We start from the raw sequence: 21392 nt of genomic DNA on the forward strand, positions 1-21392 counted from the left end.
AGACCATTTTTTCACCAAGGCAGAAGCTACTGGGAGTTTCCAGGCCCATGACCCAGCGCCCACCCAGGGTGGTGTGACTTGTCCCTGTGCCTCCAGCGTGCTCAGGATCGCCGGGTGCTCTGTGGTGCTCGGATGCTGCCCATAGCACAGCAGAGGGATGGATGTGAAGCGGTTGGACTTGGTGGATCCCAGGTCCTCTGTGCTCCTGTTTCCATGGCAGCTCAGCCTCTTGCAGCCTTTGCTGCCCACTGCAAATCCCTGATGAGGAGAGGAGAGTCTCCTTCCCAATGGCTGCTCAGCACCAGCTCCTTGGCATGCTGGCTGTGCATCAGCATGTGTTTGTTGGGATGCTTTTCCATAGGGGATTGCGCAGAGAGGGTGGATGTCGGCTGCTGTGGGGGCCAGCTGTGCTGAGGGTGATGGACCTGGGGCAGGATCCATCCCTGCAACACAGCGGTGCATGCCTGTGAGCCAAGGTGAACATGCAGCCTCTTCCCTGTCTGATGAGCCCTTGCCTGAGTAACTGAGCCCCTTTTCTCCCTCCTGTAGGTTTTTGGTAATATCAAACTAGATGAGGAAAGCCACATTAACCGTCACAACAACTTCCGCAGCTTCCTGGGCTCCCTCATGCTCCTTTTCAGGTAAGCAACCATAGGAAACTTCTTTGGCAGTGTTTTTGGGTGCAGGTGTGCCAGGAGCTGGGCTGGGCAGGTTCTCGCCGCAGGCTGTTTGGTGGACATCAGCTCTGGGTGCTAGAGAGCAGCTGGGCAACACATGGCCACAGGAGCTCAGGAGCTCAGGAACTGCCCCAAAAAGGATGGCTGTCTCCCACCTTTTTGGATGGGCTGGCTGGGCGAAGCTGGCCCTTTGTGCAAGGAGCTACACCCTGGCATGGCTGTGCTCATGTGGGTCCAGCTCGGTTGCTGCTGACCTGGTGCCTTGCTCCTCTGCATGCCTGAGAGGTACTTAATTCGGGTAGGGGATTGCACAGCTTCTTGTGAGGCTTCTCCTGGGGGCATCCTGCTGCGGCTCCATCCTGTGCCACCATGAGCTGCTGAGCACAGCTGTGTTGGGTGCAGGAGTGCCACTGGAGAGGCATGGCAGGAGATCATGCTGTCCTGCCTGGAGGGCAAAGGCTGCGAGCCAGACACGACGGCCACGTCCGGGCAGAATGAAAACGAGCGCTGTGGCACCGACCTGGCCTATGTTTACTTTGTCTCCTTCATCTTCTTCTGCTCTTTCCTGGTGAGTTCCTCCCTCTCTGAGAGCCCTGGGGGTCCCTCTCATGAGCCCCCCAGCATGTGCCCCCACCATAGGTTCATCTGCCATCTTATATCTTCCCACAATTACCCTTCCTTCTCTCCCTCCCTTACCTTCTGTGCTCCCCCTCCCTCCACTTTCCTTTCTCTCTGCCTTTTTCCCTTTCACTTAGATGCTCAACCTGTTTGTGGCGGTTATCATGGACAATTTTGAATACCTGACTCGGGATTCCTCCATCCTGGGACCTCACCATCTAGATGAGTTTGTCCGGATCTGGGCAGAGTATGACAGAGCAGCGTGGTAGGTAGCCAGCTCCTTCTCTCCTGAGCAACCTCTCCGAGCTGGTTTTAAACAGGCACCTCTGTGATCTGCTAGTGGAAACCAGCTGCAATGCCTGGGACAATCAGGGAAGAACTGCTCTCATTTGCAGTCATTTCAAGGGCAGCAGTGGGTTCCTAAAATGCCTGGTGGCACAGGCGTCTTGGGTGATGTTCACAGTTTGCCATGGTGTTTATCCTGAGTGCTAGAAGTTCCTGCTCTTCCTCTCCTTCCTGGCCAGTGGGCAGGTCCCTTTCAGTCTCCTTCCCTGTCCCTGTCCGCCAGCTGGGTGCCTTTGCCCTGAGAACAGCTCCATCACCTGGTCCCCAGCACGCACAGCTCCTGATCAGAGCAGGTCTGAGCATGTCTCTGCAGGAAGACACTGGGGGTTTGCTGGGCTCCTGCCAAGTCACCTATGGAGGACATTATTTGAAGTGTGTTTGATGGGCTTGGGGAACTGTGTTCCTATGCTGGCCAGCCCACTTACCCCTCTAGAGATGGGAGGACTTTGTTTTCTGCACTCATTCCATGCTGGTGTTGGGGACTTTGCCATTGTTTTGGGCTCCTGTTTGCAGGCAGCAGCCTGTGCCCAGCAATGGGATGGGTTCATAGCGGCCATATATACCCTGGGTGGCCAGGCTTTGGCTCTGCTTCTGCGGCTGCTGCAGAGGAGCTGCTCTCTGCCACTCCTCCCAGCATGGTCTGGAGCATTCCTAGGGCAGTGTGGAGCCATAGCAGCTCTGGAAGCATGTTTGCCCTCCACTCGTTCCTAACTCCATGGGGGCATTTTTTGTGGCCCCTCCCTCCCTCCTTCAGCCCAGGGACAGCATCTTTGGAACCATGACCCACTGCTGCTCTGCCAGGGAGTGTGGGTGATCTTAGCTCGGGAGTTCTTGGCAGCCACACATACGCTCTTTGGGGACTTTTCACCTCCACTGCTAATGTTCTGCCCCTTGAGAGACCAGCTTCAGCCAAGGTATTTTTTTATGCCTAATACCATCAGCTCCTGCCATAGTTTCTTCCACCATTTCTGCCCAACCCTCTGCAGCTCAGTGCTGTCCAGATTCTTCCCCGCATGGCCTCTTCCAGCACCCTTGATGCTATGCAAGGCCCCTGTAAGCAGGTGGATTTCCTTGTCAGTGGGAGACTGTGCCTTGTGCAAGGGGGAGAGGTCAGCATGGGTGAGTAGGTGTCCTGATGGGCAACTAGAGAAGGGACAGTAGGTGAGAGCATTGAAACATCCAGCTGCTCAGTGTGGGACTTCCCACCCATGGCTTTTGGGAATGATTTCTTCACACTAGTGATGAATTCATTCCCTCTTGCCCCTCCCCCCCCCCCCATGTTGGTGGCCTGGGTCTCCAAGACAGTCACTGAAAAAGTACCTAAGCTGTCCTGTTGATGCCATGCACCCCTCTGATTTCTGAGCAATCCATGCTCTTTCATTATGATATGTAGCCAGTGGTTAGGGGACGTGCACAGGAGCTGGTGGTGCTGGGCCATTGGGGGCAGCCCTGGCCCCCGTTGCTGGGTGAGGAACGGGTGAGTACATCTGAACGGGTCCCACTACCTGAGTGGGGCAGCAGTTCTGCATCCTGACACTGACACCATCACATGAAGGTCTCAGAGGAAGACTGTCTAACACCAGGGGGGCTCAGAGATGGGTTTTGCCCAGATGGTTGGGTGAGCCCTGGCCAGCAATGGAGAGGGAAGGGAGAAGAGCATGGAGAAACCAGAGGCAAAGGTGCCGGCTAGGATGGTAATGCTGATCTTTGCCTCCTCATGAGGTTTCCCTCCAAGCTTGTCTAAGGATGCCCAGGAGGCTGCAGCTCACTGCACCTCAGCACTTCTACCCCACACAGTCCTGCTTCCTGAAGGGCTCTGCTCTCGAGCAGACTGGGGAGCTGCACCCTCTTCTGCCAGCTCTCCACCTTGATGGCTTCATTATTTCAGTTGGTGCAGGAAGGATATGGGCCATATCCTGCGATGACTGCACTTGGGTCTGGGGAGATGTGCTTCTGTGGGTGAGAAGGGGTGTGCATATGGGAGGGTTTGCTTCTAATAATGTGCACCCTTGGCAGAGCATGGTCTGGTGGTCAGAGCACAGGACTGGACCATGAGAGACCTAGATGGTAGTGCCAAAGCCATCAGTCACCAGCTGGTCACATTATCTCTCCCCGTCTCAGGTTCCCCAGATATTGGAGATACAAGTGACTCAGCTGCCAACCTCCTTGGGACCCCGTGAGGGCCAGAGAGCTGGCTGTGCAAGGGCAGGCTCTCTGATAGTGTGGTGGGACACAACTCTATCAAAAGGTCTCATGGTGGCTAGAACCCAACCAAGCTGCAGTCTCACCCTATGTAAAATCCCAGCCCTCTCCCACCAGGCATAGGCAGCCAAAGACATGATGAGGAAGGGTGATGGGTGGTGCTCACTGCCAAAATTGTCCTTCTCCAGAGTCAAGATGGGTCAGTGTGAGGAGGAGCTGACTCATGGTGGAGGAGGCAGTAGCCGATGCTCACAGTTTTCCCCTCTCTGGGCCTGACAGGGCTAGGAGAAGAACTGTGCACCCCTGGGGGTCTTGCCCCACAGACGGCTCCAGCATCCCCCCGTTAAGCTCTCCATCCTCCCCTCCACCCTCTCAGTGTCCTATTAACCCACCTGTGCTTCCTTTGCAGCGGCAGGATCTCGTATAAGGATATGTACAAATTAGTACGGGTGATCTCGCCTCCTCTGGGCCTAGGAGAGAACTGCCCCTACAGGGTGGCGTGCAAGGTTTGCCTCCCAGTCCTCCGCCACAACCTGGCCACGGGACGCACCATCTACCCCTCCTTCCCCCTTGCTCCACCACCACTGCGCCTCCCGAGGGAACCCTGACGTTGCTTTCCTTCGAGTTTAAAGAGGTCCGCGGCCTCCCAGAGCCAGCAGCTGTCCTCCTTGAGGGGAGGCTTGAGTGAGGCCAGGGCGGGCTCAGAGCCTCCTGGGGTGGGTTTTGACAAATTGTGTCCCCAAGCCAGCCCCCCACCCCAGCTCCGTTGGCGCAGAGAGCCCCCGAAAGGGTGCCAGGCCAAATGCCACCGTTCCTGCGTAGCTTCTCAAAGTGCCCTCATGCAGGGGGAGCAGGAGTTTTTTGGGGCTTCAGATGTGGTTTACTCCTGGGGAAGGAAAGGGGAGCAAAGGCAGGAGGATGTTGGGGACTTTGCCATTGTTTTGGGAAGTGAGGACTGGGAGGAGGACAGGAGGCCCCTAACTTTGGGGGATGCCGTGCTGTGCCCAGCAGACACTACTGCAAGTGTGGAACTCAGAGGACACATGACCACCTCTCTGGGGAGCAGGACTCTTGCTAGTCTTGCCTTTGGCTTGACAGACCTGCCGGGAGGAGGTGGCACCTGAGCACATCTGTGGAGCTCAACAGCTCCTACTCCCCTGCTTGAGTCAAGCTCCCAGCTGCTGGCTGTGAGTCCATGGCAGCAGTTTGGCCTCCTTTTGTCTATCTGACTTGCATATTTTTTTAAAAAATTTTATTTTAGAGTGACAGCTGAGCAAATTCCTGCACCTGCCATCTTCCCCAAAGTGCCACGACACCCATGCTTGTGTTCATGGCACAGAAGGATGAACCACAGACCTCGCTCTTCCCTCTGCATCCCTCAAAGCATCTGAGGAGGTGTACGAGGGAAGCTCAGATGCCCTCAGCGTGTGACCTTGGCTCTGCAGGGGAAGGGGGTTCCTCAGTGTGGCTTGTTGTAGCTGCTGCATCCTCCCTGCCACATCAGAAATTCTTCTTCCAGCCAGCATCCCTGGAACAGGTCTGTCACCCTCCACAGCTGGTCATGGGGATGATGCACACATTTGAAATCTTGAAGTAGACCACCAGAAGTAAAGCAGAGTGAGACAAGACCTGGACTCTTGGTTGTCTCATTTATGAAGAGATGTTTTGGGATAGGAGATTTGCAAGACTCTCAGATGACTCACCCATCCATGGCTTCTTGCAGTCTTTCCACTCTTCTCTGCTGCATCCCTGGCAAAAGATGGCGTCTTTGCTGAGGGCACTTGCTTAGGTCCCTGCAGACAGAAGACCCCTTCTGGAGGAATTCCTAGTCTTCCTCATTTGACATTAAGGCTTCTCTGGCAAATGCTGCTCTCCTGAGCTGGGTCACCTGGTGCTCAGAAGGGTACCTGTAGTGCATCCTGGGAAGATGGAGCTCTGCAGCAGTCTGGGCTTTCTGCTGACACTGTGGGGTGGACAGAGCAGTGAAGGTGGAAAAACTCAATGGGATATGAAGGCAGAGAGAGTAAGACCAGCTTTTGCTGTCATGTGAGGGAGACCATGCCCATCTCTTCCTTGTGTTACCTTGGTCTGCTCCTCCTTGCATGGGGTATTTCAAGGACATGGGAGATTTTCAGGGATTCCTACTGCCCTGGAACAATTCCCAAAAGGCAACTGATGAAGAAAGAAAACCCACGTGGTCATTGCATCTTACCACCATGGTCCAGATCCCAAAATGCCAACCCTACTGCTCACCTTTCAGTTGCTGAGCCTGCCCTGCCCATCACAATGCACAGGTTCACCTTCCTGGAGCCCACACCCCTTTCCTGCCAGACGATGTGACAATGATGACTTGCAGAAACAACCACCAAGTGTTTATGGAGTGGTGGACAGCCTGCTCTGGAAGAGATGGCTCCTGGGCAAGTTCAGGATGCAGCATAGTGGTGCAGCATGGTATGGAAGCATACCTGCTAGGGCCATCCACAGGTGGGCTAACAAAGGGGCATCGATGCAGGAAGACTTCCCATGGAAGACCAGCAAGCTCTGTCCTTATGCTGAGGAGAGCAGGTCTTGTAATAAAATCTTGCTGGGACTGTATCCAGGCAGCCAACTCCGCGCTTTGGAGCTATCTCTTACCTTTCTTCACCCCTTCTGCTTCTAGCAGTCATGCAAAAGTGAGCCAAGGCATCAGTTTTGCCCCTAATAGTAGCCCTTGAGATGGTCATGGGTTGGGTGAATGCTCCACAGACATTCATGTCCCTATGGACGTCTCCTGTTCCTGAATCTACTCTGTCATCACTTGCTGTTCTGGTGCTCTGTTCTTAACAGCTTGGTATGGCAAGGCACAGGTTTTGACCTCCATCGCTCATGGGGTTCTCTCAGAGCACCAGGACTGAGCCATTAGTACCTGGTGGTTTTACAGTCCACCCTCTACCATAGCCACAGGGCACATCTCTATCCAGACACAGGACAGATGGTCAGCTGTCCCATCAAGGATGTGCCTGTGCTGGTACCAGCTCCTGGGAGCCATCCTGTTCAGATGGATGTAATTCCATGTGCCTTCCTGTGCTTCACTCTGTGGGGATGTGGTTTCTGGGCACTGCTGTGCTGCTCAGAATGCTTTAAGATCTCTGAAGCAGCAAAGTAGGCAGCCTGTCTGTGAGAACAGACAATGTGGTCCTTCTTGGTCAGTGATGCAAACTCTTCCTTTCATGGGAATCCATTCCTCCTTCACTGTGCAGAGAATTTCAGTATGAAAGATGGTGTCTGACATGTGCTGAGTACACTAAAATCCCCCCTGCCAGGAAGGGTGGGTGGAAGATCATTGTCTTGCTTCCTTTTTGCACAAAGTTCTTAAGCATGAAAACTCTGAAGTCATCGTCTCCCCTTTAGACACCCCAAATCAGTGCCCATCCAGCTCTGCCAGGGTGCTGCTTTACAGACTCCTGGACTTGGATATTTCCTCTTGATCATCCCACTTAATAGTGCCCAATGTTGTTAACAATCCTCTTTCCAACTTGTTTAGGTGTGTCAGGTCCCAAAGGGGGTGGCTTGCCCAGTCTGTTCTGTGCCTGCACCCCAAACAGCTCCCATTGTGGGTCATCACCATCCCTAGTTCACATCCAAAATGTCAGAGCTAATCTTGGTGGGGGCCTCTTTGGCCAGGGGAGCTGCTTCCAAACCAGCCAGTACCCCCTGAGAAGTTGAGATGTCTTCTCCCGTTTTCCATTGCTGTCAGCACATGGTAGGGAATTGGCCAGGATCCCATGGGGAGCGCTTAATTTTTCAGCAGTGCCCTCTCTCCCAGGCCACCCTGGCTGAGACATGTTCCTCTCCAGCAGCATTCTCCCACCCCAACTGTAAGGGTCCATGCCTTTGCTGTTGTGAGGTTGCCCTTGCCCATTAACCATCCTGAATGGTGCAGTGCAGGTCGGAAGCCTGGCACAAAGGGAAGAAGAGGTGGCTGAGCCCCGGACCCCTGGGAGATGTACTTGAGCAGCCTCCTGGACATGCAGAGAGAGGGAGGCATAGCCAAATATCTCAGCCTGGCAGAGGGCTCAAGGCATCATCGGGTGTCCTGTTTCTGGTAGTGTTCCTCAGTACAGCAACACTGGTCAGGTCCTTACAGAGCAGAGGAGCACGAGGTGGGGGTCCATCCTAGCTGCCTCCCTTGGGAAACCCAAATGAACCCCAATGTTGGAAGGCCCAAACAGCTGCCTCTGCTGAGACTCTTTAAACTCCAACCTGGTGGAACTTGCAGCCGCATGTGGGAGAGAGCCAGGGCGGGAGCATGGCATGTACAACTTTTCCTCCTGGTTTTGTTTTTTCAGCCAATTCAGCATGCCTTTTGCACTGGTGCATGGTGGGAAAGTGGTCCATCCGCAGAGCCAGACGGAAGCAACTGGGCATCTTCCTTTGACAAGTGACCCTGGCCCACTGCCTTCTATGCAAGATGCTGCCTCCCAATTGCATAGACCTTATGAGCTGGGGATACACAGCCTTCCAGCTATGGGTTAGGTGGCAATGCAAAGCAATACCCAGGCCCGCCCCGGGAGGGAAGAAGCTATGGAGGCCACAGAGCACTGTGGTGCAAACCACCGTTATCTCAAATAACCCATGGCTTGAGTGCCGTGTATCTGATTTATACCACTCGCACACAGCCCTGGAACCTGTGGGACAAGTTGGGGGCTGCTGGAGGGCTTTAGGAAAGGGGTTGAGGCCAGAGGAGGACTCCCAGACTGCTAGTGAGACAGGCGCTTGAGGCCAGCAGCAGAGAGGCGAGGGGTGAGTTGCTTTCTGCCAGCAGTCCTGGGTCTGTGTGAGCAGTGCTATAAATCCACATCAGGACAGTCTCTCATGTATGATTTGCCTTGATTAACAGGTTTCCTGTTCTTTTCCTGTTTGTCCGTTTGTTTTTTCTCTCCTGTTTTCCTGTACTATTTTTGTTTGTATGTTTTTCTGCTCTCTGGGAATGCCTCCTCTCTCTCTGCATCTCCCTCCCTCCCCTTCCCCCTTCATGAGCAGTGGCCGAATCCATTACACTGAGATGTATGAAATGCTGACTCTTATGTCACCACCGCTAGGCCTCGGCAAGAGATGTCCTTCCAAAGTGGCCTATAAGGTAGATCAACCCTTCCTTCTACAGGGGCTAGAGCTGAGCAGGACCTGGGGCTCAAGGGAGCTGTGGGAGGTGGGGCTGGGGGGAGCTGGGGAGGCACTGGGGGCACTCAACATCTTTAGCTTGCTCCTGGGGAGTCTGGTGTGCTCAGAAGAGTCCTGGCCATGCTGGCTGGTCTCCACTGCCCACGCACATGATGCTGCCATGGTCAGTCACAAGGCCGAGGAGCCCTGGGATGGAAGATCCCAGTGGAAGAGGGGCAGGATCAGCAATAGTGTGGAAGTGGGAGGGTTGGAGAAGATGAGGTGAGGAGCAACCCTGTAGCACATTTGGGAGGGTGGGATGAAGGACATGAGGTGGGAGCTGCGTGGCTTTGCAGAGGGCAGCAGCTGCTAGGACAGAACCTGGAGCTAGAGAGCAATGTGTTGTCCAGGTCTGGAGCAAACTGAAGCTTTCCTTGGCCGCAGGCTGCTGCCTGTGGGTCTCTCAGCAGCATTCAGGGCTAGCAAAGGGGGGTTTTCTGCACATGTGCAAACATGCTTCCACCCTCTCCAGCTCTTACATGTTTGTTCACACATGCATACATCCATCATCACACTTTTCCATGAGAAAAAAGGAGGCTTGAAGGCAGGGAAAGGACATGAGAAGCTGAGGGAAAAGGAACAGGCAGGGAAGGAATGACCCAAGGTATTCACAAAGCAAAATATACTCTCTGGAAAGTGGATCTGGTCACTTCGGTTTGCACCCCGCCTGCCCAGGATGGGGAAGGAGCATGGCGTGTCTAACCTGCCTTGGTTGCCCTTCTCTCTTTCCTTCTGCACTTTTTCTACCCCTCCTTCCCTTCCCCACCCTTGGAAAATTTGGACCCTATGCATGTGCTGGCAAACTTCATCTCTGAAAGACGCAAAAAGGGAGCTCCAGGATGTAGCATGCTAGAGGAATCCAGCTGATCTGAAGTCCCTGAAGGTTAGGGACCCTCCTCTCCCCTGCTCCAGGTGGGAAGGGTTGAGAGCCAGAAAGCCAAACCACCCAGGAATGGAAACCTGAGCCCCCTCTCCCCTTCCCGAGCATTCCCCACGCCTGCGTCCCTGATGGATCAGGCCTGTCTTCCCGAAAGTGCTGGGAGGTGCTGTGGCAGCCCCGGTACCATGGGGAAGGGGGCTCAGGGGCCGTTCCTGGGGTACAGGAGGAGCCCTGGAAGGCAGTGAGCCGGTGTCCTGGGGTGGAAGGAGCCGGGGGGTGGTGGGGTGATCCTTGCCCTTCTTTTTTGGCTGTGCTGTTTTGACACTCTTTGTTGCTTTTTATTTTTTACTTTTTTTCCTTTTGTTTAATGTTTAATTTCTTTTCCTCCAGCCTGGTCGATGTGTTTTTCGATATTGTTTTCCGTCCGCTGTTTTCTTCTCTCTCTTGCACAGAGACTGGTGCTGATGAACATGCCCGTGGCTGAGGACATGACGGTCCATTTTACCTCCACCTTGATGGCGCTGATACGCACTGCCTTGGACATCAAAATTGCCAAAGGTAAGGTTGGTGGAGTAGAGAGGGGACGGAACCAGGAGGGTTTCAGAGTAACCAGCACTCATCCTTTGGGCAGGCTGAGGACATGACAGCCAAATTAAGGTTGGTTGCCCAGAGCTTGTCATGTGGATAGAAGGGATTACCTTGAACAGGCAAATTTCTGCTGCTTTCTATAAAAAAATTCTATTTCTTTAGGGAAGAGGTGGCCAGTTTTCCACTAGAAGCTGCTTCTAGAGAACAGAAACAGCTTGATGTCCATTGTGTAAACGGAGAGGGAGAGAAATCCCCTTTCTCCCCATGTACAAAACCAAACCAAGGTGGGAAAAGATCATGTGTGCTTGGCTTCCTAATGCTGGGGAACAGAAATCTCTCTCTCAATGAAGATGAAATGTTCAGAGCAGGAAAACCTGCTTTGTTGTTGTTGGAAACACTCTGAGTCATCAGATCAAAAGCTTTCTGCAGAAATGTGCCATTTTCAATAAAATGTCCCCTGGGAACAGCTCAGCTCTCGGTAGAAAACTCAACCCAGGGCAAGATATCAGCAAAAGCCCAGTGCTGAGACAGATCCTTGGGTTCAAGCTCCTCTAGAAAAAGGAGATGTGAACTTGGGTCTCCTACAGCTCAGCAGAGTTGCCCTGGGCTCTGGTGTCTCCTGTTGGTGCATATTGACAGCTCCCTTTGAGCCTGGGTCTTCCTAAGCTCAGTAAATGACTTCACCTCTGTCCAGAGAGCTCTAATCTCCTTGCACAGCATTGCCAAGTATTTAAAGATTTCAACCATGTGCTCTTTCACCAGCACATGATCTGCTCACCAGAAAAGAGAAAGTGGGGCAGCAGCAGGTGTGTGTGGGCTGGAGTAGGATTGGAGCCGCAGAGACGGACCCCAGGCAAGCTTGAAGATGGCAGCTTTGAGTGGGAGGGCAGGGGATGGGGAGATGGAGGCACATATGGAAGGGATGATAGGAAAGTTTCCCTGTGAGAGCAGGCGACCAGGCTTACTGATGCAAGATGGCCCTCACAGCCCAGAGAGAGCTGGTTGCTGCTTGTGAAGCTCACTTCAGGATGGGAAAGGGGTGTTTTCATTAGGACCCTGGTGCCAGGTCTTGAGGTACATGGGCTATTTTTTCCCCTCCATTGTTCAAGGTGGTGCAGATTGGCAGCAGTTAGACTCTGAGCTTCAAAAGGAGATCCTGACCATTTGGCCTCACCTGTCCCAGAAGATGCTTGACCTCTTGGTACCCATGCCAAAAAGTGAGTCTTTCTGGGGGCTGTCATCACTGCCAAGTTTCCATCATACCTGCTGCAGCTTCTTCCCAAAGGGAGGTAGGGACTAGTCAGACCCATCCCCAGCTGGAGAAGAAGTTGGAAAATGGTTTGTGTTGCTACAGGTGGGCTTCTGCCTTGTTCTGCCTGGCTGCTTGGGAACCCTCTTGAAAAATGCCTAGTTTGCAGTATCTACTGCCAAACACAGAGTCTCCGTCTCTGGAGCATGTAAGGGCAGGAGGCTGAGCATCACTTGTTCCGTTACATGTGATGATGTGATGAAGACGTGTGTCTTGGTGGTTTATGATGATGCTTTCAAGCCATGTCCATCCATTTTATCTCCACATGGAGCGTCTGGGTGTTCATGTCTCTTTTGGAGCGATGAGCAGACTTTGAGGGTCACCAGGGTATCCCACAGCAGGGCTCTTCCTGAGATCCGCGCTGGTGTCTTCAGACCTGCTGTTTCTGTTAAGACAAAAGTGTCCCCCACCTTCCTTCCCCTCTTATGCTCTCAGCCTCTGACCTGACTGTTGGCAAAATATATGCAGCCATGATGATCATGGATTACTACAAGCAGAGCAAAGCGAAGAAACAGCGGCAGCAGCTGGAGGAGCAGGTGAGGCTCAGCAAGGACATGTGGTGGGCAGGATGGGGAAGTTCAGAGGCCCTTGCTGCTTCCTACCGTGTCCTGACCAAACGTGCAGCCAGCTGCATGGGGTGCAGCAGAGGGATGAGGATGGTGGTACAGATTGGGCTTTGGTGACTACAAGGTATGCGTATGTGCATGCTTGATACCTGCAGCAAACATGAGCATGCTATTGCCTTCCCAAGTGGTGGGGGCTTGCTTGGTGAAACACTGGATCATCATCTGTATTTCATACAGGCTCAGCTTCTTCTTTTCTTCAATACAGAAAAATGCCCCCATGTTCCAGCGCATGGAGCCATCCTCTTTGCCGCAGGAAATCATCTCAAATGCAAAGACTCTGCCATACCTCCAGCAGGACACCCTCTCGGGCCTGTGAGTATCGCCCTGAGAATAAGGGAGGTATTCCTGTTGCTCTTCTGTTCCTGCAGACCTTGTTTTGTTCTCTGGAGCTGGCACTGTGATGCACAGCAGAAGAAACCCAGTCTGGGGCAGAAAGCTCCCAGCACAAAGCTACGTAGCTGGTGTGCGTCACCAATAGCAGTGGAGGTGGCTAAGGGGAATGGCCAGGGGTCTGCATGGATGCTTTTCTTGCAGGACCATTTTGGCACTAAGTGCAAGCTCTCTTACCGAGGAGGGTCTGAGATGGACCTGAACGTTAGGAGCAGCTGAGCAGCAGGTCCCCGGGTGTTACAGGGTCACTGGGGGATCCCAGCACCCTGGCTGGTGGGAATGAGGTGGTGGGAGTCACTGGCGCTGCACTTGGGATGTCCCCACTACTGCCTCAGGACCTGGGGCACTGGTGTCCTCTCCTGCCTGGGCACCACTTCAGCTCTCCAAGGAACATGATGTTTCTCCTGGGGGTCTCAACAGCCTGGGGGGAGGCAAGCACAGGGGCTCCCCAGCTCTGAGCCACTGAAGAGGCAACGCCCAGCAACGGCAGCATGTGGCTTGCAGCCTTCCTGAAGCTGGACTGTCTTTGCAGGAGCAGCCGGAGTGGGTTCCCCTCACTAAGCCCACTCTCACCACAGGAGATCTTCCAGCTGGCATGCATGGATCCGGCCCACGGGCAGTTCCAGGAGCACCAGTCTCTGGTAAAGTCACCTGCTGCCTGGCAGGCACTCGCCTGTGGTCCCAGCAAGAGTGCTGGTGGGCATGGGGAGGTGTGGGGCTGCCAGCATGGCAGTGAAACACTGCTCCCTGCCCCAGTGGCAGCGAGCACAGCAGAGGGATGGCAGCTGCTGGGTCATGCACAGATCCAAAGCAGGGGACAAACATTCCCAGGTGTCCCCCAGCTGGGGCTCTGGCTCCTTGCCTCTGCCTGAGCACTGGGGATGCAGCCATCCCTGGACCAGCCCTGGCTGGTGGGGCCAGGTAGCGGCAAGTGATTTTGTGGTGAAAGCAGTGACCAGGGTCCAGTGTCATGCAGTAAAATATCCTTCTCTTTACAGGCTGCTCTTTTTTTCCACTGAGCACTCATTTCAGTGCGTTACCGCGTGCTGAGTGATGGTATCTGATGTTTTCAGATTCATGTTCATTTTGTTGTCAGTGCTGGTGTCCCCAGTCCCAAACTGAGTTGTCAAACTGTCTCCGATGGGAGCACACCTCTCTGGCCTCACACACATGCTGGCCAGCAGCAGCAGTGTCTGTCTGTGTGTGTGTGTATATATATACATATCTATATATACGTATCTATATATCTCTCTCTCCATGTCTGTGTGTGTGCATTCGCGCACCACCCTGACGCTTGTCGGATGCAGTGTTGTACCACTGTGCATCTCCAGCCCGGTCCGTGTCTCCGGGGTCTGTAGTACTCTGTGTGAGCTGTGTACTGCGCAGGCGGGTGTCCCCAGCCACCGTGACCACACCACCGTCCTGCTGGTGGCAACGTGGCAGATGAGAATCCCCATAAAGTCACCTTCTAGCAGATCTCCAGGGTCACTCCCTGCCCATCTCCCTGACACCTCGTCCTGTACAAAAGAGTCCACTAAATTGGGAATTAACCAAAGTGCAAAGGTGCCACAGTTGGCATGCTTTCTTTTAATGGGGATGTGGCCAGAAAGCCTTCAAAGCAGGGTCAGAGAGAAAAGCCCCTACATTTGTCCCCTTCTGACAAAAGGAGGAGTTAAATCCTGGGCAGTCAGGGCATCCCCAGATCCAGGCAGGGTTTCCACTCCCACCGAAGAGGTGCAAGATGAATTGGCCATCAGGCGAGCCTGAAGCACTGCTTCTGGGCTTATCTGCAACGGATTGTGAATCAGAGATTATTTTTAAGTGGCGATGTGACGGATAATATGTCTTAGACTACCGTTTTGGCCCGCTTAAATTCTGTCCCTGGTTGAGCGAGCAGGGCTGTCCCCTGCTAACAGGGCAGAAGCAGCACGCTGCCCTGCTTCAACCCCATCCCAAGAGCTTGGCTGTGTGTTTATTTCCAGGAGCCAGAGGTTAGGGAGTTTCAAAGATTGCAGCCCTCTAACCGTGGCAGCTGCCTTCCTGTGGACACTCAGGACCACGCTGTCTCTGGGAGGGCCTCTTCCATGCCTCGTCTCACTGTGGATCCCCAGGTAAAACCAAGCAAAGCCCCTACGGGTGCCGGGTCCAAGCAAAGCCTACCAGGTAACGCTGGGGCTTCTCTCTGTCCTGAGCAAGTTCTGCAAGCCCCACAGCTTCCTCGGTGCCCTGATATCAGAGCATCTCCCCATATTTGGGGTGCTGCACAAATAGGAGAGCTGCTGTTCCCCTACATGGGGGACACTGGCAGCAGAGCAGCCAGGAGAATCAATATTCAGGCTCATGTGGGAGGTCCCTGGTGGGGCAGGGCCATGCCGGGAGGTTGCAGGGTCACACCACAGTGGGACACCCCTCCTTTCCTCCAGCCCTCAGTGCTGGCTGAGGTTTGAGGAGTCCCAGCCTGGCTCTCAGATGATCTCCCAGGTGATGAAATACCTTCCTTTCCTGTTGTCCCAATGCACACGCTTCTCCATCTGTCCAGGGGAACCCAGGCCACATCTCACCTCCTCATCTGTCTGCCCAGTTTCTCTGTTGTTCTGTCTTGTATTCAGCCTCCACCAAGACACAGATGCTCTTATGGGGTTCAGTTTTGCTGCGAAGTCTCTGGGTATGCTTTCTCACAGAACTTCTGGTGTCAGTGCTGGTGCGACATGTCATGGCACTTTGAGGGGCTGTGAAGAGGAAAGGAGGCTTTGCCCTGTGGGCTTTATTGACTATTTGGCAGTAGGGGAGATGATCAGAAGGAGAAGATGGGACCAGAAAGGGTACAGTGTGAGGAGAGGAGACAGGGAGAATGGCCTGCTAGAATAAAGCAAAAGAAAATACAGAAGGAGGTGATGTTTTCCACAAAACATAAGAACGCAAGCTAGAAGGTGGGGAGAAGATAGGAGAAAAAGAAAAGGAGAGGGAAGATAAAACAACAGTGTGAGTGGGGAGAGAGGGAAGAAGTATAGGGGATGGGGCCGCGGGAATAAATGAAGACCAGGGAGGGGCCTGAAAAAGTGACAGCAGACAGGAAAATAAACATGGACCAAGGGGCACTGAAGAATCCCCTCTCTGTCAATGATTTCTTCTTTGATGTCTTTGCTCCGCTTGACCCTGTTTTCAAGGCAGGGAGGGATGCTGACACAGCCTGGGGGGCAATGGCCTGGTACCGTCTGTGTCCTCATGCCTGGTGTGGGATGCTGCTGCTTTTCCCCTGACATGCGGTGCCTTGGCTTGAATCACAGTTACTGACTTTGCTTGTGGAGCGCAGTTTCCAGCCAGCTGGGGCAGGGGAACTCACAAGCACAAAAGCTAAACCCCACTTTCCTCCTGCCCCTGATTTGTGCAGAGATTATCTGGGGGGGCTGTGCTTAGGCTGGCTGCCCCCCACCCCGAATCTCCCCATCCTGGAGGCTGGTGCGCCAGTGATAATGGGTGAACTGGTAATTTCTCGACCACTGTCCCCACCAGCCCTGTGTGGCACTAACCGTCTCCCCGGCCGGCGGGGGTTGCTTGCAGGTGGTGACGGACACCAGCTCAATGCGGCGATCATTTTCCACCATCCGGGACAAGCGCACCAACAGCTCCTGGCTGGATGAGTTCTCCATGGAGCGCAGCAGTGACAACACCTACAAGTCCCGCCGACGCAGCTACCACTCCTCGCTCCAGCTCTCTGCCCGGCGCCTCAATGCCGACTCGGGTGAGCAAGGGCGGGTGGCCCCATCCCACACCAATGCCAAAAAACCCCCAGCTAAGCATCCCCCACTCCTGGAGGAGGTGACAGTGGGGACTGACAGGGATGTTCTGCAGGCCACCGGTCCGATGGGCATCGCTCGGGCGGCAGGGAGCGGGGCCGATCCAAAGAGCGCAAGCACTTGCTGTCTCCTGATATCTCCCGCTGCAACTCTGAGGAGAGGAGTCCCCAGGCACATGACGAGTCGCCAGAGCGGCGGCGCGAGTCCCGGTCACCCAGCGAGGGCAGATCGCAGACACCCAACAGGCAGGTGGGTGATAAAAACCCCTTCCTAAGCACAAAGGGAGGTGTAGAAAAAGCTCCCTGCCAAAACTGGGAAGATAAGCCCCAGCTCCGGGAGCCCTGCACTGTTTCTTCTCCCTACGGTGGCATCTCCATGTCCTCTGCAAGCTGAGCATGTTGGGGTTGCTCAGGCACCCTGCATGGCATTTTGGGAGAGGGGTGGATCTCCACACTGATCCTCTCACTGCTGTGGCATCTGCTCCCTGCCAAGGTCAAGATATCCCAGCTAAACAAGCTTGGAGGTGCCAGTGCTTGAGTGTGCTTGAAGGCCATGGAGATGCTGCCTGTAGAGACCAGCAGCTGGCGAGACGTCAGCACTTCCTGCAGCAGGTTTGCAGGTGCTTTTTACTTTTGACCACAAAAAGCAGAAACCATCCTCGTTCCTGGAGCAAACCCTGAGGCAGGGATGGGGCAGGCGAGGACACAGCAGGGCCTCATCTAGGCAGGAGGATGCTTCAGGGACACCAGGTGCAGCACAAGGGGGAGCTGGGTGCAAGGCACTGCCCATTGCCCTTGTATTCTCCAGCATGTCTTGGTGCGTTGTAGGGGACGGGATCCCTGAGTGAAAGTTCCATCCCCTCCATCTCGGACACCAGCACCCCCCGGCGAGGCCGCCGCCAGCTCCCACCGGTGCCCCCCAAGCCGCGTCCCCTCCTCTCCTACACCTCCATGTTGCGGCACACCGGAGATGCCTCGCCACCCGCTGAGGAGAGCGAGGGGGGGTCCCCACTCCTCTCCTCCACCCTGGAGCCCAACGCTGCCGGCCTGACCGAGTCTTCCAGCTCCCTGGCGGGAAAGCAGAGCCGACAGTCCACCCCACAACGCTACATCTCAGAGCCCTACCTGGCCCTGCACGACGACTCGCATGCCTCAGACTGCGGTGAGGAGGAGACGCTCACCTTCGAGGCGGCCGTTGCCACCAGCCTCGGCCGCTCCAACACCATCGGCTCGGCCCCACCACTGCGGCACAGCTGGCAGATGCCTAATGGGCACTACCGGCGGCGGAGGCGAGGGGCAGGGCAGGGCATGATGTGCGGGGCCAGCATTGACGTGCTCAGCGACACCGAGGAAGATGACAAGTGCTAGAAGCTGCCCCTTGCCCTGTCTCAGCTCCCCCCCTGCCCCGCCGCCACCCTGCCCCTCTCCAATGCATGCTCTTTGCCACGCCTGGGAATGAAACAAAACCAAAACCAAATGCAGGGGAAAAGGAGAAAACCAAACTGACCGGAATGGAGGGGGGAAAAAAAAAAAGAAAAAGTCTTTGTGCAAAAAAAAAATTAAAATCTGTTGACTTTCATTTATTACTATCACTTTTTTTTTCTGCACAGAGAAGCATTTAATGGGTGGCAGAGCAGCCCGGCCAGGCACGCGTGCTGGGGGGGCGAGTGAGAGCCCCCCTGCCGTGGCCCTGCTCCCTGCCCCAAGCGGAACCCCTGGGAAGGCTCATCCTGATGGTTTTCCGCTCCCCGAGGCCAGAGAGTCCCAGCGAGGGGGTACCAGGGGCCCTCTTTGCTCTGTCACTCGGGCTTGTGCTGCTGTGGCTTTGAATTTCCCTCCCCGAGGGTCTCATCCAGCCTGGAAAAGGAGCAAGGTGTGATGATGGGGTGCGGGGGGCCAAGGGGTTGGGGTGCACCAGGGTGACCGGAGTGACTCTGCTTGGCTGGGGGGCCAAAGCTGAAGCCAACTGGTTTGTACTGGGGCAGGTGGGAGCAGGGCGGGGGGCTCAGTGCTGCTGAATGTATCCTGTCTCCCACCGACATATATTTATTTATATACGGAGAACTCTAGGTGTGCCTGTGTGTGTATATACAGTATGTGTGTGTATATATATTTATATGCTGTATATATAAAGATATACACATACATGGATTTGTTTTAGTCATCTGACAATGCTGGGGAGCCCCTTGGGGGTTTTACTGCCTGCACCCCGTTTGGCAGGGGCAGGACCAAGCCTCCCCCGTGGGCTGCTGTGCATCCATCGCTGTAGCAGAGCATTGGGAACGTCACCCTGCTCTCCTCGCCCTGTCCCAGATGTTTCCAGTGGTGGGAACTACATTTTCTCTGTTAGAGGTGGCCGTGGTGAGGGGTCTTTGGGCAGCTCTGTTGCCAGCTGTACCGTGGAGTGGGATGCCCAAGGGACAAGGACAGGGCTGTCCCTGGGGATATGGCTTGTTTTGCACCAGCAGTGCCAAGGGGGTGATGGCAAACCTCTCAGAGGCCTTTTTGCTGTGTTTTCCCAGGATAAGAAGATTCCCACGTCCACAGGGGAGAGAAGATGTTATGTGTGCATGATGGTACCCTAAAATCTGTCCTCCCGGCAGAGGAGCCCAGCTTTGGCAACTCTCTTGCCTTGGTTTCCCCCATAGCCATGGCCCCTGCCCACCCCAGGGTCTGGCACCCTCTTCAGAGGGGGGTGCCATGGGGGTGGCTGGGTTTGCAAACCCCTTGGCCCCAGCACAGGGGCAGGTGGGTGTCTGAGAGCCAGTGGGGATTTGGGAGAAGACCATGGTCCAGAGGGTGAGCAGGGTGGTTCACACCTTCTGCAAATACTGAAAACACAGTACAGGGCCACCTTCCAGCACCAGTCACTAATTAATCTGGTAATTATGTGCTGTCAGCTCTAATGATCCCTGCGCACCCTTGCCTGTGGGTGTGATGCTTTGCCCACCAGCCCAGGAAGGTGCTAGTGGCCTTGTGGTGATGGGTGGCTCATCCTGGTGAACACCAGCATGTTTCTGCTGTGAGGTGTGTCTGTCATCAGCCCGAGCATAGTCCTGGGGAGCCGGAGGGTGCTGTGCCTTTGGAACCTCAGGAAAAGGCTTGCTCTGTGGGCTGGGGTTCTGGTCGGTGTGGTTGGACCAGGCATAGCTGTGTGTGGAGGTGGGACGTGGCCTTCAACATGCTGGACTTGGCAGCACAGCCCTCATCCTGCCCTTCCTTCTGCTCATGGCTTTGCTTTGCTGTGGGTTGTTGTGGTCTGGGCCCTTGGGCCTATTCTCCAGCCCCTCTGGCTGGCTGAGCAGCAGCTCTGGCCAGGTTTTGCTTTGGCCCTGGATAACCCATGTCTTCTCCCAGCCAAAAGATGCTATGGGCAAAAACTGCCCTGCTCCTGCATGTGCAGATCAGCCCCTGCCCCAGTTTCTTTGTGAGCTCCCCCAGAAAAGCTCTGCTTTGCGAGAAGCAAATCCCACCAGCTCCGAAGGCTGCCCGCTCCTGGGCTCGGTCATGGACCAAAATCCCTCTTTCTAATGGTTAAGCTGCCCTCTGTGCACCCAAGGAGCAGGTTTTGCTTATGGGGCCAAAACCTCCTCCTGCCTTGATTGGTCCCTGCTGGTGAGTGGCATCTCTGCTGGCCCTGTGCTTCCTGAACAGACACTTCCAGTGGCCAAAGGATCCAAGAATTCCCCAGGAAGCCCTCTCCTTCACTCTGGCTCAGCTCCTGCATCCCCCATCTCAGTGCTTGGGGGCAAGCCATGCCCCATGCAGCTGTCAGGAAGGTCCCTGGTGCTGGCTGGTGGAAGGGCATCTCCTGTCCCCTTCTGGGCATCCCCTGTTCCTTTCCAGCCATCCGTGAGCAGTTTGTGGCTTCAACCTGAAGCTGCTGGAGCGTTGCTCCCTGTGCCAGAGTTTGGGGGAGCCAGGCCTGATGGACAGCGTGGGACCACGTGGGGCCTGGGGCCAGGGATATGGTGGTGCTGGGGGCCAGGGGAGGCAATGCCATACATGCCCTAAATACAGATGCTGGCATATTCTACTTCTAAATGCAGAAAGGTGTCTGACAATACACTGGGCTCTGAGTAACAGCCTGTGGGGAGGGGAGGAGGTGGCTTTTTGTGTCTGCACCTGTTGGGTGGGGGGGAGGGATGCTCCTGAAGAGGGGGCACGTTTCATGTGGATTTCAAGCTTTGGGCATTTTATTTTCCTCGGCCCCAGAATGGGGCTGGCAAGCAGTTGTGGCAATGCTCTGCGGTGGTGGTCTGGGCTGGGGAAGAGCCACACATGGCAGTGGGCTGCGGCATCCGAACCTGAGCTTTTTGGCATGTAATACCTGTGTTTTATTAACATACAGAAACTGTATGAAGAAAACCAGAGCCCCCTTTTTCCGAGGGGGCCCCAAAATGGCCTGCTCCTGTCTCTCCTGCAATAGCTGTAGTCCTGCTCCTGTGGCACAGGGCAGTCAGGGACCTGCAGGGACAAGGTGGCACATCCAAAGCACGACTCTGAAACCAAAAACAACCCCCAGGAGAACCACAGAAAAGACTATGCTGAGGGGGAAGGAAAAACAACCCCAAGGCGCTGTTGCAGCCTCCGTATCGCTTTTCAAGGCGCTGGACTCACTTTGCTGCTGTACGATCTCTTGTCCACAGCTTTTTGGACATCTCCTTCTCCGCTTGGACACTGGGGATCTGCCAGTGTGCTTGCTGCTGGCGGCTGCTGGCTGTGCTTGACCATGGAAGGGAGGATGAGAAAGCGGAGGGAT

The 21392-nt window shown here is 54.8% G+C and overlaps 1 protein-coding gene across 5 annotated transcripts in view; it reads left to right on the forward strand.

The window, feature by feature from the left end:
- CACNA1E (calcium voltage-gated channel subunit alpha1 E) overlaps nt 1–18781 on the forward strand; it is a 147319-nt gene extending 128538 nt beyond the window's left edge. For 2 of the 5 annotated variants that reach the window (XM_075096957.1, XM_075096961.1), the window contains 13 exons: nt 550–641; nt 1080–1245; nt 1433–1560; nt 8865–8961; nt 10374–10479; nt 11619–11726; nt 12254–12354; nt 12650–12756; nt 13367–13475; nt 14817–14945; nt 16396–16576; nt 16687–16880; nt 17459–18781. In XM_075096957.1, the coding sequence (XP_074953058.1) occupies nt 550–641; nt 1080–1245; nt 1433–1560; nt 8865–8961; nt 10374–10479; nt 11619–11726; nt 12254–12354; nt 12650–12756; nt 13367–13475; nt 14817–14945; nt 16396–16576; nt 16687–16880; nt 17459–17998 (2058 nt within the window). In that variant the 3' untranslated portion in view covers nt 17999–18781. Of the gene's footprint in view, nt 1–549; nt 642–1079; nt 1246–1432; nt 1561–4251; nt 4349–8864; nt 8962–10373; nt 10480–11618; nt 11727–12253; nt 12355–12649; nt 12757–13366; nt 13476–14816; nt 14946–16395; nt 16577–16686; nt 16881–17458 lie in introns of all 5 variants that reach the window. The other 3 variants (XM_075096954.1, XM_075096955.1, XM_075096956.1) reach the window with 2 other exon arrangements.
- Nucleotides 18782–21392: the final 2611 nt, after the last annotated feature.

This window comes from Phalacrocorax aristotelis, chromosome 6 (genome assembly GCF_949628215.1).
Source record: "Phalacrocorax aristotelis chromosome 6, bGulAri2.1, whole genome shotgun sequence".
Lineage (NCBI taxonomy): Eukaryota > Metazoa > Chordata > Aves > Suliformes > Phalacrocoracidae > Phalacrocorax > Phalacrocorax aristotelis.